Consider the following 20,405-nt stretch of genomic DNA (forward strand, 5'->3'; position numbering starts at 1 on the left):
GTTTTGGTGGTAAGATGATGTCATATTACCCCTACATCCTCGTTTAATTTTTTGCCGAAAAAAATGGGGACCTAATCCCAAGTGAAGCGAATTCAGCTCAAATTAAGGGTCCAAATGGAACCGTAGGCTACAAAAACTCAACCCAGCAAGCAGTATTGACATAGCCATTGTGAATTCCTGTGAACACTTAAAAAGTTCCAGCTAAGAAACTGAGAATGCAGTCCATCCTACCTGTATTGCATTTTTCTCGACAGCAGTTCTATCCATTTATTTCACCTCTCTAATGAGAAAAAAAAATTGCAGGAAACATGGCCTTTTACAAGGAAAAAGTGAAGGAAACAAAATGTTGTACTTAAAATCAACCAATTGATGTCCTAAAGCTTGCACAGAAACAGTAATCAAATTGATCACAACAGTATTGTTCATCTTACATATGCTTAGAGGATTTACAAGAGTTTGTTGCAGCCTAAGGGGTAACAAAGGATATTCCCCCGTCCAGTAAACAAAAGCTTTGATTGTCCCGGGAATCAGGAACAGAAATGCCTGAGCAGAACATTTCAGCCACTCCCCAGAGAAATTTCACATTGCTGAGAGGTGAGAAGTAGCAGCGTTCTGGTCAGAAATCAACCATGGATTCCACCTGATGATCTAATCACTTAAAGCACCATTGGCAATCATCTTTTGTTTCTCCTGCTCCAAATAGTAGATCTTGTCATTCATAGCTTCCTTTCTATATGCTTCAACCATGATAGAGTAGGTTCTGGAATCAGGTAGGCATTGCTTATCTTTCATCTGCTTAAAAACTCTCTCCATCTCTACCAAATCATCTGCCTTTGCACACGCATAACTGCCTTATACAATGATGTATTCTCCGGTATCTCAAACTTTGCAGCCAACTGGACACTGCTAATGACCTTATGGAATAGACCCGCATTGGCATATCCATTAACAAGGCAACAGAATGTCTTTGTATCTGCTTTCATATCCTCTGCACGCATTTGATCAAATGTATACTCCATGTTTTTTGCATCCCCCACATCTGCAAAAGCCTCAATAACATTATTGTAAGTAGAAGTCGTCCACGGAAACTGAAGCTTGCGCATGCATTCCATCACTGATGACATCTTATCATACATCCGTTTCTTCCCATATGCACCAATCAAAATATTGAAAGTGCGAGTTTCTGGCTCGATTCCAAAATTCTAAACTTTTCATACCATCTCTCCATCAAATCAACATGACCCTTGTTACCAAACACATTAAGAATTATATTCATAGTCCAAACATCTGGTTTACATGCCGTGCTCTCTAACATCCCAGATAACACTCTCTCCATCTGATCATACATCCCCACCTTCCCAAATCCGCTCAAAACTATATTCTGCGTGACTGTGTTTGGACTTATCAATCTTTCATCCATTTCTTGATACAAAATGTCAATTAACTCAAATCTCGAAGCATCAACACATGCTTTAAGTAAAGTACTGTAAGTGTAAACATGAGGCTGGCAACGAGGGACAGTCTTCATCTGGTTAATAATTGAGAAACCCTCCTCGATAAGATTGTTTCGACAATAAGCTGCAAGCAACGCTGTGTAAAATTCAGATGTGGGTTCTATTCCTTCTTCAATCATTTCGTCGAAAATTTGGTGGGCACGTTGAGGCTGACCACATCTCCCCAAGAGTACCAAGAGTTTCATGTATGTAGCTTCTTTTGGTTGATAAAAAGGTTGTTCCTTTTGCATCTCAAACATCTAGAGGTCCAAGATTTATGAAAACTATTGGTTTGGCGGCCAACCACAGCATAATTAAACACACAAAAAAAGATCACCAATTTGCTAATTTTCTAGTAAAATTGGTTTCATGCAGGTAAAGGGTTGTTCCTTTAACATTCTCAAACAGATAAAGATCCAAACTTTAAGTAAAATTATGGGTTTGCCTGCCAATGACAACATAATTAAATAAAATAAATAAATAAAATCCAGTTGGTGAATTTGAATTAAACTAGTAAAAGAAGAGGGTTAGTAGGTAACCTGAAGTGCTTGGAGCCATTGTTTCTTGAGAACGCAATCAGTTAAAGCTTCAGCTACAGTATTGACCCAAGCCTTGGCTTTGTTCTTGCGGTCTAATTTCTTCTTGATGTTTTTTATTGCGGTTCTCCTGGGAACTGAAGTGTCAGTTATTCCAGGGAATTCACCTTGTTTCCAATGCTTCTTTTTAGGAGAAGATGAAGAAGGTAGTGCAGTAGCAGCAGAGGTAAATGCACATCGGAGAAGAAGTTTGTGAGTGTGAAGAGGGTTTTGGCTTTGTTGCAGTTGTTGATGGGTTTTGTGTTTAGGGGTGTTTTTGTTGTGCGGGAGAGGGGAGGGGAGGAGTGAAGATGAGAAGGAGAGAGACATTATTTGCTTCGGTTTCTTGGGTCTCTTCTCTTACTGTCTGTGTTGGACTTGAATACAGCAGCGGAGACCAGAACTTGATTGATTTACAGTGGATTATTAATATTTTTTTATCCCATGTTTTTATCTAAACTAAATTCAAACGCTTAACATATCTGCAACAAATAATCTCAGTGCTGACGTCTCAACTGTTTGTTAAGAAAAATATAAGTATAAAATCTCAATTGGGACTTCCTCCTCAGGAAAGGTACAAACTATAATCGGAGAATAAGAGCGTCTACTAAATGGAAAACTAAAAATAAAAAATGTTATTCTTACCTGTATTGCAAAAATACTTTCTTTTTTTTCTAGTTTTTTTTTAAATCTATATATTTTTTTTATTTTTTTATGAGATTATCCAGAAAAGAGACTCTTGAATTTAAGTTTAGAAATCTGACTCAAATACGATATTAGACGACATGGAGGGGCAAAAATTATGTTAGAATACTGTAACGATAGCTCCAATTAGAAGACAATTTCATACCACTTTTTCTCAGGGTTTAATTCGTCCCTGTTTAGGAATTGAAATAAAACCTATGTTTGACTGCGTTCGTTTGCTCAAACAAACACTCTTGAACCTTAAAAAGCGAAAAAACAAAGAAAAAAGAAGAATACCAATGGAATACCACCTCTTCTTCTTCTTTAATTCAATAATAAACTGCTCTACAATTATCATTCCATTCCATAGAACCTTTACAAGAGGTGAACTTCTTCCAAACAACTCTTTTTTTTTTCTACACACACAAACTATGCTAAACTTCCCAATTCAATCAAAGGCAAATCATTGATCATGAAACTTAAAAAGACGATAAACAAATATATTCTCATGAGCTGCCCTTTGAACTTCCACCCAGGTTGACATTGTAAGGATTTGCTAAACCACTTCATTCATGGATTCATTGAAACCTTCTTTGGAATTCTTACAATGTATAACCCCACAATCTGAAGAAATAATAGCAAGCTATGAAGCTCATAATTCACAGCTAGAAGTTTAAGCCTGTTCAAAGTACAAGAGCCTCAAGAGTCGAGACTCCAGAATATAAATTATTCTTTCACCCTCTGCCCCCCGACCCAACCCACCAGGAAAATAAACAGTGGTGTCTACTTTATATGTTTGTCTATGTAGAAGTACACATTTCCCTATTATAGTTTTATAAATTAAATTAGCTATTATTATTACATATACATCATATTTTCCACTAAATTCATACACGTTGTCAGGTGATTTTTTTTTTGTTTTTTTGGAGAAACGGGAAGGGAAAAAAAGAATATTAGACCTTGTACCAGCAATACTAACAAGTAGATCTAGCTTAGCTTGATCCATACTTCAGCAATTCCCATCTGAAAGGCTGGAACACGTAAAGAACTTCAGGAGAACTCTTGAAGAGTAGAGCTACACATACACAGACGGCTGCAATGGCCACCATTGAGAGCATTGCTGGCCTGTATACCAGAGATGTTCTTGCTGCACCACAAACCAGCTTCTGCTCACAGAACTTGCAGTGCTGATGCGTTGCTTTCATTTTGATCTTCTCAGTGTGCAAGCTGGTCACTTTCGGTAATTCATTCCCATCTTTTTGCTTGGAATTGCAATCCACAAGGGAACTAGGGATGTCAAGCACCACGTTCCCACTTTCTGATTTCTTATTGATTTTCCTCTGGATTAGATGAATGTAAGAGTAATGACCTCGCAGGCATGCATAATCATAAGGTGTCAGACCTGTGCTGTCACGAGCCCTCTTCCATGCATCTATTCCCACCTGCACAAGGTACACAGATATCAGTAAAATGAACTCCAAGGAAGGGGAGGGGATGTGATGCAATAATTGTTACCATATACAAAGATATTATGAGAGGGATAAACAGAGATTACTAAGCCACCGATCAGAAATAGAATATCTGTGCAGCTCGTGGCCCAATCATCTAAGGAATGGGCATGGTCAAAGATAGTTTTAAATGCTTGCCAAACAGATCACAAGTCATCTTCATTCAATTGTTATAGCATAACCGATTTGAATGTGCTATCCATTAAAATATTTGAAAGAAGATATCAGAGAGAAATAGATACCAATCCAGGGTCATCAGTCAAGGCATCCAACACATTCTCAGCACCATCCCTACAAGCTGCCACATGAAGAGGAGTCAATCCAGCTGGTCCAACAACATCAGGTTTAAACATGAATCTGCTGTTGCGCCCATCAACCAGTTGATTCTGCTGAGTGCCTGTTCCACCGAATTTTTTATCTGGGTTGTATCTTAATAGTAGTTCCACCATGGGCCTGCAGTTTCTTCGCACAGCTCTGTGGAGAAGACCCATATCTAACAGGGCAAGCTCAATTGAGGAATGCTCCCCCGCATCTACTGTTCCATCAAACACAATGGCCAAGAGTTTTCTCACCACAGCACACCAATCATGGTCCATGGAGAATTGTATAAGCCATTTGAAGCGTTTGAAAGGGAAGAGATCCAAGTTGGGATCCAACTGGCCCAGTCTAAATTTCAAGCGACTTCTATGTAGAAGCCAGCCCATTTCATGTATGAAGTCCAGCGCTTGATTCTTGATGTCCATTCTTTCAGCTATTGTATGCATGTCAGTAGCAGTCTCAGCCACCTGAATTGCATCCTCCAGCATACGGATTTCTGAACATACTTCTGGCTCAGCAACAATGAATGGGAAAAAGCTGCTGCTGAGACCATGGTCTTCAACCTGACAGATACAAATACCCAAAATTCTCAAAATAGCTGTACAAAATGAAAATTCAGCAAGGTAGAAAATCACAGCAGACCTTATCTCTAGTTTTCCCACTATGTTCGAACCTTATTCAAATGATCCCTAAGAGGATAGTCATCTCCAGAGATAATTATAGCTCCCATGCCTTATTTTAGGACAGCACAAGAGTCTGCTGGGCAACTTTTGTTGTTTAATAATAATATTTCACACACAAACACACACAGAGAGAGAAAGAGATTATGCTAGTTATAAATAAGGAATCCCCTTTCCTTCTTAGAGAAGTGGCTGAGGGCCTCAAGGTCAATGACAGAAAAGGTTCTAAGTCATTAATACCAAGGGAAACAGCCCTCTCATATCCTAGACTTCATAATTCATGCATGTTTGGCCATCAAAAAGCTATAAAATTTTGACAAAGACCGTATCAAGCTTTCAACCTATTTCATACCATGAAATCGTACAAATTGGGGCCAAAATATACCACAAGTTGAGACTTCAAGAACTAAAGCAAGGAAGCTGCTGTACGACAATATGAACATGTAAATGTTCCAAGGACAAGAACTATGAACTTTAATACAGAACCATCCATGTTGCAAAAGCAAAGACGACAACAACATCATGAGAGAGAAGGAGCAGATTATAGCACCTCAATAAAGCCTCTTCCAACAAAATTTGGTACAGTGCACTGAAAGTTCAGGTACTGGGGTTTGTCAAGCTCATTCATTGTATCAGCACCATCCATCAAGTCATAACAAGTTTCCTGGACTAGATATTTTCCTTCAACAGCACAAAGCAGCCTGGAATAGAAAGGTAGTATGATTCAATTCACACTAATCACTATTAGTTTCAAAATTTTCTACAAAAACTCCTGAGACTTGTCCTTCCCACTTTCCAAAGATGGTCAACATCAAATTTATTTCTCAATTCTCAGATAAAATGTTCACCAACAGCGAAGATAAAATCACCTTGTCATAGGCTGAGCAATGTCAAAGCCTCTGACTACAAATTGAGTTCTCTCAGACAAAGAGACAGCAATAGGTGTGATGCTTGAGATCCTGCAGTTCTTATGGCTCTTTATAGGTAATGGTGTGTCTAAAACAACTCTACCTGCAGCACAAATAGCCAGTCAAAATCCTGCTCTTCTTTCCTCGAGCGTAAACATGAGCACTTGTGATCACAAGAGAGAGGGCAACCAACCATTATAAATAAAGGATACACAATTTTGCACCCTAACATACACCCATCCAGTTTGCCAAAAGGAGTCACTAGATGTATTAAGAAGCCTACTTAAACTTGCTCCTAGATCAAGACAAACCTGCATGTAGCAATGAAGATAAAGTAAATCAATAATTCCTTTCTTCAGTAAGTGTACGTTAACTAAAATTTCTGAGTCAGCATAAGGCATACCTCTTCCCATTTTGATTTTTCGAGGCAAAGATATATTGTCAATACAATACATCCAGGCCTTATATAGCTCTCGATGTCCATGGGACTGTGAGATAGCCAATCAAGGATCTGGAGATGCACCACAATTTATATTATTAGAATGTTTAGTGGAAAACTGTCTGACAGAAAATCCACCTAAATAGCAGTTCAGAACATACCTGTGTTCGCAGCGCAACTGGGAAATCGTTTGGGTCTTTTCCAAAGAGTTTAAAAACAATTCTGTCTGTACGAATCTGAAAAATGATAAGAAAGAAAAGTCAAGTGAAATGTGTGTGCAAGCACTGTGCCAGTAACTATTGAGTTTGTAAGCTGCAAGCCCGTATTATAATCTAAGGATTAAAACTACACCTGAGCTTCTCCACTTGAACTAGAAGGCGACTGGCTAAAAGTTGAATCAGATTTCCCACTAGTATGCGGCGGGCTTGTTTTTTGTGAGTCTGACCAAACCCATAACGGGCAACTGAAAGAGCCCATACCTGTATCTACAGGTGCATGAGACCTCTCTAGGTTCTCTACGTAGTGTTGGGAATCATCATAAGCATTATTCAAGTCAAAGTTATTTAATTTGATCCTTCCAACAGTAGCCTCTGGTTCATTAGTTTTGGCTGGAAGGTTGTTTCTTGATGGGAACAATGTTATAGACTGTGAACCTGAAGGAGCTTGAAGTGTTCCAACCTGAGCATCATTATCCAATATTCTTTTTTGCACCAAGTCAGAAATAGGTACAGTACCACATTGACCCAAAGGCCGTAGAAGATCCTGAGAAATAATGCAATCATCTTTCTTAGAAGCTGAGCTAGAAGGTCTAGCAGATTCAGGGCCATTTGTAAGAGCATCATGTGCTTTATCAAGATTCCCGACGATTGCTCTGGCATTAGCCAAACCTTGAGATCCTTGCAGTGATTCAGATAGGCTCCTTCCATTAGTTGCACCAGCTAGATTCGCCAGGCTCCTCAATATATGAGAAAGCAGACCCTGATCCTTTGTTTGATCAGAGCCATTTGCTGCAATTTATAGAAGTCAGAGGCTGTAGAATCAAAGGAGAGAGAGTTTGACAATAATGACAACAAATGAAAAGGAAATGAAAACTCTCACAGATATCAATTGATTATATTAAAATGAGATTCCTGATTTATCCTGAAAATTACTTCTGGAGAATGACAAAAAGTCACAGTTATGGCAGGTCATTGAACTAGGTCAGGAAGTTCAGTTGTGGCATAGACTTAGTGTACGTAAACCAGATCAGGACCTATTGCACTAGCCAATTGTAACAGTGAATCAAAAGCACTAACTAACTTGATAGATCAAACCTGCATGGACTAAGTCTATGAAACATTTATTCCACCTACATATTTTTTATAAACTTCCCTTTAAAGAAAAATTGTCTCCTTTGAAGGACTTGTATGTTAAGATTTCACACTTTTGGCATAACAGACAAGTTCGTTGTGATGAAGGCAAGTCAAAAACCATAATGGATTGCTTATTTGTAACTAGTCCATAATATAGTCAATGAACTTAGATGGTTTTTTCTGTCAATAATTGGTACCCGCTTTGTACCAACACTGACAGTTTTTACACTTCAAAAAAATAGCATCCGGCCATGCTTGGAGACGGGAGTTAAACGACCAACCCCGACGAAGGAGAGGGAGAAAAGTACCAGGAGCTAATTCCCAGGTCTTTGTTGGATCTGTCAAAGCTTTCTTTTATTACGCGTGTACATGTACCTATCTTCGGGGAAAGAGATCACAGATAGTTTGACATAATCAGGCACATAAAATTATTAGCTATAAGAATATGCCTTGAAGCTAATGTGTACAAGAAAATACTTTTGACTTTTTTTTTTTTTTGAAGTGCACAAAAGAATGATACCCACTTAAAATTTTAGTTGGAAAGAAAAGGCACTTGTCTTTCTCTTTTATTGTAATTTTCGAACAGAGAGATCATTAAGTACTTCTGGTGTATTGTATTGCTCCTGACTCACAAAAATGGAACCCTATAGGTAGTTAATGCGGCGGGGTAGCAATACACCAGGAGTACCTGATAATTTCTCTTTCAAACCAACCAAAATAGACAGGGTGGACAATTGAGAATTCTAACATTTTGAAACTTGTAAGACAATTGGACCAGCTAATAATCATGGAAATTGTAAGCAATACCCTTGTTCCACATAAAGTAAAATGATAAATAAGAGAAGGCCTCTAATCCTAGTAGTTGCTGCATAGAATCGGTCTTTGTAAACCAGATCAATCGAATCCATTGCATTTCTCAATGATTGGTCAAGCCTGTGTAGACTAAGCCTATGAAACAATTTTTCCTATGACTACAAAACTTCAACCCCCAACCAACTCACCACAACAAGTGAAGAGTCGGCTACAACCCACATTCCCAAAGCTTTTATACATGAACAGCCAAATAAATATCGCCATCCCATGCTTTGATCCTGTTTGAAGGGTCTTTGAGTTATATTTACAGTTTTGGCATAATGGAATTTTTTTTTGCAAGTAGCTGGTTTGATTTAGTCAAGACTTTGCAGGCCATTTCCAGCAATTAATTTATAACAGTTCCACCCAGCATGGGCAAAAAGCAACAGGGTACAAAAACTTGATGTGCTTACAGTGCAAATTGGAGAGAATCCTCAGTAAACTTATCAGCAGATAGCTGCTACCCTTTTCATCATTCAATGAACCTTCATTGACTAAATTTTCAGGATGCGTCTTCCTCCTCCGCTTGTTATGCCCTGCCAAACGCCTGCGACAGCTTCTTTTCCCTTCATCAAACTCTTGAAGAACATGAAACCTGCCCATAAGTATAACCATGTTGGGTCTAACTAGTTAAAAGAAATACATCTTTACATAATATGCTCATGCCCCAAAAATGAGGCTGCATAATATTAACTACAATAGCTTCCCCAAAAATGAGGATGCATAATATTAACTACAATAGCTTGATGCAAACAAATTCAATGGTGTACTGCGGTTTTTATAACACAGCTTGTAAAGAAGGTACTGCCATGATCATGATCAAAGTTGGCGCAACACTCTGAAATGTTTCTTCGCACAAAGAAACTGCAACCCAAACTGACCTGCTACATTGCTGGCAAAACCGCTGCATAACATTCCCCACCAATGCCTTGCTGGCCTTAGAGTGCGCATTGCAAACCTTATGTCGTCGGTGATAATCCTTGGCATTGCTCAGATCAGCCCTACAATCCTCCACCTGACAAACTGCACGATTTGAAGTAGTCATAGTAACCTTTGTCTTCTTTCCACTCTTTGCATCTTCATCCATGATGGGGTAGACTTGCTCTCCTAGCTTCAAATTAAGGGACCCAACTTCATAATTCAAGTTTTCATCTTCAACAAAAACAACCCTCCTCCTCTTCTCCAATTCTCTCTTTCCTTTCTCATCCCCCAAGTTGTCATTGTCATCGGAACAAGAAGATGAACTGTTCCACAAACCCACATTCTCATGAAGTACAGGTCCAGTTGGGAACAACTGCCTACTCCTGCAATCAGATGGTGCAGAATTCAATGGACTAGCTTTAAAAAGATCACCGTCCCATTTCCAGTCATTCAAATCCCATTCTAAACTCCTTTTCCCAACTGCCTTTAAATCCGACACCACTGGACCATAGAAATGACGAGACTTTCCACCAATTGTAGCCTCCATCCCTTTAAATTATCAAAACCCAAAAAACAAAAGCAACCAGAACCCAATTCAACCAAATAAAGAAGCACAACTTGCACAAAAATTAACCAAGTAAAGAACAGGGCAGAAATGAAATTCCAATCCCATACACATCAGTACCGCTTCAACTTAAATTCTCACTAAAATCAAACCCCAAAAACTTGGTCCTAGTCATCCTCTCTATGCCCCACCAGAAATCCCAAAAACATCCATGGATCCGGAAAAAAAGGTCACATACATGGCCAAAACCCCTCAATTACAGCTCTGATAACCTAAAAATCAAAAACAATAGCAGCCCTTAAATTACTTTGTAAAAAAAGGTACAGAATAACTTGACAAGAAATGGTGGATTGTTAAGGTTCCAGATCAAGATCGCCTGAAAGAGAGAGAATTTAGGGAGGAGAGAGAGCGAGGGAAATTAGGAAAAGGTGAGAAAGAGAGTGGTATGTGTGTGATGTAAATGCGGGTTTCTCTTGAGTGTGTGCGTGAGAGAGAGAGAGAGAGAGGGAGCTAGTACACTTTTTCATTAATTTTATGATGCCACCACGTTTTATTTTGGAATCTAATAAGCCCCACACAAGCCGTGTCTGTTGCCCCCACTCGCTGTAATAAGAACACAACTACTATGTCGTCTTCGTTTACTCCTTCAGCTCAGTTCAACTCAACTCGGGTGTGTCAAGACTCTATTCGTCTCGTGTCTTTTCACACCCTCTTCCTGTGTCTATTGGCTATGGTTGGAGATATGTCTCTTTGATCTCCATTAACGTTGTACACGTCGTCAATTCTCAATCATTACGATATTTATTACCTGGATGGACTCTTAATTACAGAGAACAGTCCATATTCTTGGACCTGCTTTTGTCTACCCTAACTCCACGTAGATTCGTGGATAACTAGGTTTCTTTCTTTTTTTAAGATTTTTTTTTTTTCGATCTGAATCCCGTTTTTCCATGCAGTCTAGGTTTTTCTCTGAATCTACTCGGCCATTAATTCAATAGTTTTTTCATAAATAGAGAATTACTCTCATTGTAATTTTCTAGTCTTTCTCCAATACATATATTTTTTCTCTGCAAATTTATATTTCAATCTCGATACTTAATTTTTCTTTTCACCTTTATACTTTTTAATTATGCTTTATTTATTGCATTATTAACTACTTTCTTACAGTCTTTCTTATGTAATACCTGATATTCTTAGGTTTTTTTTTCTAAGAACCTTAACTTATTTCTTAGTTATCTATTTTGACTGATCAATAGTACTTTTAGAACCCTAATCTGTTCTTTTGTTGAACTATATTTTCTTAAACTTAAATATCTGAGCAATTTTTTTTTATTCAATTTATTTCTTTTACTGTCCAATGCTATTCAAAAACTGTGAAGTTAGCTGGCACCAATTGGTGCAAGCTAAGTCAACAAAGTAGACACCAATTCGGTGCCACTTGCCATATAAATCACACCAAGAGAGAAATAAGAGAGAGAAGAGGAGAGTAAGAGAGGGAAAGTAATCCCACATAATTGTGAGGTATTTTGTGAGATAGTAAGTGAGGTGTTTTTTCCTAGTAATAGAGAGATTTCAGTTGTTCTCCTATTAGTAGAGAGAGGTTGTAATTCCCACATTACTTAGTAAAATCCTTCTATACTTGCCCGTGGACGTAGCCAAATTGGGTGAACCACGTAAATTCTTGTGTGTCTGATTTCTCATTTTATCCTATTCTTTGTCTTTTATCTTGTCGGGTTTGCATGCCAGTATCCTAACAGTGGTATCAGAGCCTTCTTGGTTGGTGTTGTTAATACACAAAAGTTATTCGTGTATACGGTTTCTATTCACATCTACGACACTATTCACCTATACGGCACTATTCATACATACGGTACTGTTCACATACGCTACTGTTGGCGTATATAGAAAGCCAGTGCGGTGATTAAATACAGTCTAGGGAGTTCTGTCTAAGGAGATTGGGTTTTAAGCGGGACCGTTTGTGACCCCTCCAATCTTTCCTGGGAACTTACTTAGTGAAGTATTATTCACACGATACTATTTCTATATACGTTACAGATCTGTGAAACGGTGATAGCTGAATAGATCTCGGTGAATACAATGGCAGCAAAGTACGAGATTGAGAGGTTCAAGGGGAGCAATTTCTCACTGTGGAAAATGAGAATCAAGGCAATCTTAAGGAAAGACAATTGCTTGGCAGCAATTGGGGATCGGCCCGCGGAGATCACTGATAATGCAAAATGGAATGAAATGGATGGCAATGCTATTGCTAACATACATTTAGCATTAGCCGATGAAGTGTTATCAAGTGTGGCGGAGAAGAAAACAGCTAAGGAGATATGGGAGACTCTAACAAAGCTATATGAGTCCAAGTCTTTGCACAATAAGATTTTCTTAAAGCGGAGACTTTATACCCTTCGAATGGCAGAAACCACGGCGGTGACTGACCACATCAACACAATAAGGACTCTATTTTCACAACTCACTACGTTGGGTCAACAAATAGAGGAAAGTGAACGTGCAGAGCTTCTACTTCAAAGTCTTCTAGATTCGTATGATCAGCTCATTATCAACTTGACCAATAATATCCTCACAGACTATTTAGTCTTTGATGATGTTGCAGCCGCCATCTTGGAAGAAGAAAATAGGCGCAAAAATAAAGGAGACAGAAATAGTTCAAACCAAGCAGATGCATTATTGGTGTCAAGAGGGAGATCAACGGAGCGTGGCTCCAGTGGGAGTCAAAGGCAAGGGAGGTCCAAATCAAGAAGTAAGAAGACTGTGAAATGTTACAACTGTGGCAAAAAAGGGCACTTTAAAAAGGATTGTTGGTTTAAAAAGGGTATAGAGAATACTGCAGAGTCATCAAAACCTCAAGGATGTGTTGCAAGCACCTCAGAAGATGGAGAGGTTTTATATAGTGAAGCAGCGACAATCTCTACAAATAGAGAAGAGCTCACTGAGGTCTGGCTAATGGATTCAGGAGCAACATAGCATATGACTCCTAATCGAGATTGGTTCCATACATATGAACCCATCTCTGAAGGCTCAGTGTTCATGGGTGATAATCATGCTTTAGAGATTGCTGGCATTGGCACCATCAAATTGAAGATGTATGATGGCTTAATTCGCACTATTTCAGGAGTGCGGCATGTCAAAGACTTGAAGAAGAATCTTTTGTCTGCAGGACAATTTGATAGTCTTGGCTGTAAGATCCGAACAGACAATGGAATAATAAAAATTATCAAAGGAGCGCTGGTGGTTTTAAAGGCAAGAAAGACAGTTGCAAACATGTTTGTATTAATGGGAGAAACACATCATGGGGTAGAAGCGTCAATCGCATCAGCCAGTCCTGCAGAAGAGAAGACGATGATGTGGCATCAAAAACTAGGCCACATGTCAGAGAAAGGTTTAAAGGTTCTCTCTGATCAGAAGTTACTCCCTGGGCTTACAAAGGTTACTTTACCTTTTTGTGAGCACTGTGTTACAAGTAAACAGCACAGGTTGAAGTTTGGCACATCAACAACTAAGAGCAAATGCATCTTAGACCTGATTCACTCTGATGTTTGGCAAGCACCGGTTGTATCATTGGGAGGAGCAAGATACTTTGTATCATTCATAGATGACTTCTCCAGGAGATGTTGGGTGTATCCAATTAGAAGGAAATCAGATGTGCTTGCAATCTTTAAAACTTTCAAAGCGCGGGTGGAACTTGAATCTGAAAAGAAGATCAAGTGTTTGAGGACTGACAATGGAGGAGAATATACCAGTGATGAATTTGATAACTTCTGTCAACATGAAGGTATTAAAAGGCAGTTCACAACGGCATACACTCCACAACAAAATGGAGTGGCAGAGCGGATGAACAGAACTCTATTAGAAAGAACAAGAGCAATGTTGAAGGCTGCAGGTCTAGGAAAGTCATTCTGGGCAGAAGCAGTCAATACCGCCTGTTATGTGATAAATCGATCTCCATCAACTGCAATTGAGCTGAAGACACCGATGGAGATGTGGACTGGGAAGCCAGCTGATTATTCTCGATTGCATATATTTGGAAGTCCTGTGTACGTGATGTACAATACTCAAGAAGTCAGCAAGCTGGATTCAAAATCCAGAAAATGTATATTCTTGGGATATGCTGATGGAGTGAAGGGGTATCGCTTGTGGGATCCCACTGCCCACAAGGTAGTCATCAGCAGAGATGTTATATTTGCAGAAGATAAAATGCAAATGGAAGAAAATAATAGCATTTTAAAGGAGACTACAGAAGTCCAGATGGAAAATACTCAGAATCGTACTTCTTCTTAAGCTGCACCAGAGCATGAAGAACAAGAACAAATAGAGTCTGAAACTCCTGAAGTTCGACGGTCAACTCGTGAAAGAAGACCACCGGCTTGGCACTCAGAATATGTTACTGAGAGCAACATTGCATACTGTCTTCTAATAGAGGATGGAGAGCTATCAACTTTCCATGAGGCTATCAAAAGCACAGATGTATCTATGTGGATGACAGCAATGCAAGAGGAGATTGAAGCTCTACATAAGAATAAGACTTGGGATCTTGTTCCGCTACCACAAGGAAGAAAGGCCATTGGCAACAAATGGGTTTACAAGATAAAGCGTGATGGCAATGATCAAGTGGAGCGGTACCGTGCAAGATTGGTGGTGAAAGGATATGCTCAGAAAGAAGGAATAGACTTCAATGAGATATTTTCTCCTGTGGTACGACTTACTACAATCAGAGTAGTCTTGGCGATGTGTGCTATATTTGATCTTCACTTAGAGCAGTTAGATGTGAAAACTGCATTTCTTCATGGAGAACTTGAAGAAGAAATTTATATGCTCCAACCAGAGGGTTTTGCTGAAACAGGCAAAGAGAACTTGGTTTGCAGGTTAAACAAATCTCTATATGGTCTCAAACAAGCGCCGAGGTGTTGGTACAAGAGATTTGACTCCTTCATAATTAGCCTTGGGTACAACAGACTCAGTTCAGACCATTGTACGTATTACAAGAGGTTTGAAGAAAATGATGTTTTCATCATTCTGTTGTTGTACGTGGATGACATGTTGGTAATAGGCCCCAACAAAGATCGAGTCCAAGAATTAAAGGCACAGTTGGCTAGGAAGTTTGATATGAAGGACTTGGGACCAGCAAACAAGATTCTAGGGATGCAAATTCACCGAGACAGAAGTAAGAGGAAGATTTGGCTTTCTCAGAAGAATTATTTGAAGAAGATCTTGCGACGCTTCAACATGCAAGATTGTAAACCAATTTCCACCCCACTTCCTGTTAACTTTAAATTATCCTCAAGTATGTCTCCTAGCAATGAAGCAGAGAGGATGGAGATGTCTCGAGTACCGTATGCATCAGCAGTGGAAAGTTTAATGTTTGCCATGATATGCACAAGACCTGACATTGCACAAGCAGTGGGAACAGCTAGTCGATACATGGCAAATCCTGGTAGAGAGCATTGGAATACTATTAAGAGGATCTTGAGATACATCAAGGGTACCTCAGATGCCGCATTATGTTATGGAGGGTCAGAATTTACTGTCAAAGGTTATGTTGATTCAGATTTTGCTGGCGACCTTGAGAAAAGAAAATCCACTACAGGCTATGTGTTCATAATTGCAGGAGGAGCTGTGAGCTGGGTCTCTAAACTTCAAACTGTTGTAGCATTATCCACAACAGAAGCTGAGTATATGGCAGCTACACAAGCTTGTAAAGAAGCAATATGGATGAAGAAACTTATGGAGGAGCTCGGGCACAAACAAGAGAAGATTCTTTTGTATTGTGATAGTCAGAGTGCCTTGCATATTGCAAGGAATCCAGCGTTTCATTCAAGAACAAAACACATAGATGTTCAGTATCACTTTGTTCGCGAAGTGGTGGAAGATGGAAGTGTAGATTTTCAGAAGGTTCACACAAAGGAAAACCCAGCAGATGCTTTGACCAAACCAGTCAACACTGACAAGTATATATGGTGCAGATCCTCTTATGGCCTAGCAGAAACGTAAGCAGCATGAAGATGGCAAGTATAGAAAGGATAGAAGAATCACAAATGATCAAGTGTGAAGACTTGATTAAATCATCAAAGTCTTCAAGTGGGAGAATGTGAAGTTAGCTGGCACCAATTAGTGCAAGCTAAGTCAACAAAGTAGGCACCAATTCGGTGCCACTTGCAGCACCAATTGGTGCCACTTGCCTTGCTTTGTCTTTTGCAAGACAAAGGCAAGGATGCTTTGCCTATAAATAGGTAGTGCATCCTTGCCATATAAATCACACCAAGAGAGAAATAAGAGAGAGAAGAGGAGAGTAAGAGAGGGAAAGTAATCCCACATAATTGTGAGGTATTTTGTGAGATAGTAAGTGAGGTGTTTTCTCCTAGTAATAGAGAGATTTCAGTTGTTCTCCTATTAGTAGAGAGAGGTTGTAATTCCCACATTACTTAGTAAAATCCTTCTATACTTGCCCGTGGACGTAGCCAAATTGGGTGAACCACGTAAATTCTTGTGTGTTTGATTTCTCATTTTATCCTATTCTTTGCCTTTTATCTTGTCGGGTTTGCATGCCAGTATCCTAACAAAAACTATTCTAGTAAGATTTATATTCTTTGTGAGTTTTTTTTTTCTATTTAGTCTAGTTTTTTCTTCGAATTTACTTGGCCATCAAGGCTGTAGTTCTCTGTAAATAGAGAATTACTCCCATTATATTCTTTTATTAATGGGATTTTTTGGCATGAACGGGCCGGGGAGGCATGCCAAATCCAATTATTACAATCGTAGTTACAAGCTCCTCATCAAATGCAAATAACAGTCTCTCTTTCGTTTCAGACGCCAAGAATAAAAAAGAGAGAAAATAGACACAACCATGAAGGAACAAAAGGAAAAACAAAACTTGGGAAAGATATCAAGTAATAATACCTATTCTATAAATGGTAAGATAGACCGATCGATCAACTTATAACTGTGTTTATTAAATTATAAATCAGTTTAAATATTAAACCATGAGGTTAAGTTGAGATTTAAACAAGTATGTTCGGATCAAGCAATAAATTAATCTCTAGGTTTATATATATTAAACCTGCAGATTCAAGTAATATTAATATGAGTAATAAATCATACTCATCAAGATAAATATTAATAATGAAAAAACTATAACCGTTCATATGACTTATTAATTGTTGGAAACTATTCATTAGTTCATTGCGTGGAAAATCACAAAGATTTATTGCAATAATTAGACTACACAACTTCACATAGAATAAGCTGGTGTAAAAAAAGATAAAAAGTTAAATTGCATAACAATAAAAGAAATAAATAAATCAAAAGCATGCAAATAAAGCAGTAAAAAAAGTTAAAACACGAAGTTATAAATAAACTCACAAAAAAGAAATTGCAGGAAAGATAAATTGCTAAAAACTTCAGAAATCTTGAATTAACATTATATATTACGACAAGTCAAGGAATTATGACGAAGTATGTTCTTTTAAAGATTAATTTTAAAACCTAAGTCGTGTTGTATAAGATAGAATGAATGATCAACCTAGAGTCGTTTTCTATACATTAGCAGATAAATAACTCGGACAATGACTAAGAATCTGCCCCTTGCAAGAAATAAATAACCTAAACTAATAGGATTTAATTTGTTTCATTTTACAAAGGAAAAACTTTATTATATAAACTGCCAAATCATTTGCTCATAAAATCTTCCAAGTCCCGACAAGCCTTCCAAGAATTTCGATCGATCTTCATGAACCATTGTTATGAATGAATCTAGCTCGATCACAAATATCATTTTACATATCTCTCTACTCCGTCAATATGGTAGCAAAATAATGACACGGGTTAAATACTCTTCAAGCTTGAATCGAGTGGTGGAAGAACTTATTCTTTATGTTATGATTTTGATTTAAAATTCAAGGAAGGCTGTAGAAATAAATTGTTCGTGAACACATAAATCCAGTTAATTTCCGAAAGAAACAATAGAAGTACATAATCTTGATTCGAGAAATTAACAAGTATCAAAATGATGCCCTAACCGGTAAAACAAATTATGTAACAGGAGGTCAATCGTGTGAGATATTAATTTGAAACAGTGTTTATCCAAATACATTCCAAATAGCACGCAAGACCCACCAACTATTGTACGGCCATGGATAAGGATTTAGAGCTCCAGAAATTCAGCCATGTCCATCTTTTACATGTCTGGAAAGCAACCACTTTATGGACCCTGTTTAGTCGGCATAAAGTACGATGTTACGTCGTGATTAATTTCTGGTTTATCAATGGATTCATCCAATATCTAACTTATTGATCGAGATTGTAAAAAATATTTTTTTAATACAATATAAAAAAATATAATATGAACTCGTTTTGTAAATTTAAATTTTTAATTAATTATATATTGATAATTTTAATTAAAAAATTAAATTACATTAAAATCTGATAAAATAAGTCAACAATATTATAATGAATGAATGATTTAAATAAAATGAGAGTGATAGATAATATGAATTAATAAATTAATGATATGAAGAAATAAAAAGTCTTAGAAAATTTTTTTTAATACAAAGGAATCACTGAAAGATAAGAAGTACACATAAACCTAGTGATAACCTGGTTATTCCCATCACAATAAGTATTGATCGACCCTTTTTGGGCTGCAAACTAATAAGTTTAAATTAGTAATTAATTAACATAAATTCAATAATGAAACAAACTCCTAAACAATGTCTAATGCGCTAGAAAAAATTCAAATTCAAAATAATTATTTAAAATTAAATAAAAAATAATATAGAATAATAAAAAAATTCTTCATGTTAAAATTCCTCCATGTAGCCTGAATCTCTAATTTTTGTATATTCTTGGCAGATTTAATAAGTTCTAATTTCAAAAATGTCATTCTCTCTCATTTAAATGAATTATTGAGCTTACGATATATAGTTGGAAAGTTTCAAATATTTAGTTTCTATCCAACTTTAATCGAAGCAAAATTCCACCAGTAGGTCTAAATATATCTCAAACAATACGCAAAGGTATTGTTCGACATATTTGACAATATTAGTTTACTAAATTTGATCATCTGAAATATTATGTTTCCTAACTCCATTTGACTTGAAAATTTACCACAATATATTTTTATATATCTAATATTTTCCTGTAAAATTTCAGCTTTATCCAATATACGGTTTGAAAGATATATTCAATCTCGCAAAACTAGTCAACAGATATTTTAAGGCCAAATTTGGACTTGACTTGGTTCATATTATAAATTTAGTAAACTCATAAAATTAGACCGAGTTTATAGAGTTTACTGATTTTATCAATTTTGCATAAGTTAAGTCCGATTTTACTAGTTTCGAGTTTTTAGTTTAATTTAGCACGTTAGACATATGTTAACTCGTAAAATCATAAGATTTTATGAGTTAACTTGCAATTTTAACAACCTTGGTTTTGATAATTAATTGATTCTCATGGATGACAATGAAGTTCGAAAAACCTCACTTAGTAGTCACTTGACTATTGACAACACCAAGGTAAAAAAATTATTCAGGTATTACTAAAATATTTTTTAATATAAAAAATTTGAATTTTATAGAGGTTGATTTGATATAATTTGTTGATTTTATGGATCAAAAAACAAACTAAACGACTAAAAAAAATATAATTTGACTAAAAAAATTCAAGACAATAATTTTTAAAAAAATAATGAGATGACAATATACTAGATTAATCCAGGTCAACCTGACATAACTTGTCAAATCCATAACCCGGGTCATGAGACCTAAATAACCCTATAAAAAATAAATCAAATCAAAATATAAATCTCAATACTCAATCAAACTAATATTGAATGATAAAATTGAAAAAAATAATAACACAAGCCAACTCAAATTTACTTGTCAAACTTGTTACCGTGTCATTAGACTAAAATAACTTCATAGAAAGTAAATCAAAATAAAAAATAAAATTTAATTACCAATCAACCTAATATTGAAAGATAAAATTTAAAAAATTATTAAAAAAATAACCGGAATTAACCTATCAAATTCATGACAAATATATATATATATATATATATATATATATATATATATATATATATTTCTC

At 37.0% G+C, this 20,405-nt stretch overlaps 1 protein-coding gene and 1 pseudogene across 1 annotated transcript; both read right to left on the bottom strand.

The window, feature by feature from the left end:
• Nucleotides 1-381: 381 nt before the first annotated feature.
• Nucleotides 382-2,504, bottom strand: LOC133704695 (pentatricopeptide repeat-containing protein At3g06430, chloroplastic-like; annotated as a pseudogene).
• A 785-nt stretch (nt 2,505-3,289) lies between these two features.
• Nucleotides 3,290-10,811, bottom strand: LOC133704822 (squamosa promoter-binding-like protein 1). The gene is made up of 10 exons (XM_062129833.1): nt 9,691-10,811; nt 9,223-9,404; nt 6,957-7,612; nt 6,767-6,841; nt 6,570-6,677; nt 6,360-6,477; nt 6,128-6,269; nt 5,809-5,959; nt 4,503-5,141; nt 3,290-4,194 (listed from the first exon to the last, which is right to left on the bottom strand). The coding sequence occupies exons 1-10, from the start codon at nt 10,275-10,277 to the stop codon at nt 3,745-3,747; spliced, it is 3,108 nt and encodes a 1,035-aa protein (XP_061985817.1). The 5' UTR covers nt 10,278-10,811; the 3' UTR covers nt 3,290-3,744.
• Nucleotides 10,812-20,405: the final 9,594 nt, after the last annotated feature.

This window comes from Populus nigra, chromosome 10, assembly GCF_951802175.1.
Source record: "Populus nigra chromosome 10, ddPopNigr1.1, whole genome shotgun sequence".
Classification (NCBI taxonomy): domain Eukaryota; kingdom Viridiplantae; phylum Streptophyta; class Magnoliopsida; order Malpighiales; family Salicaceae; genus Populus; species Populus nigra.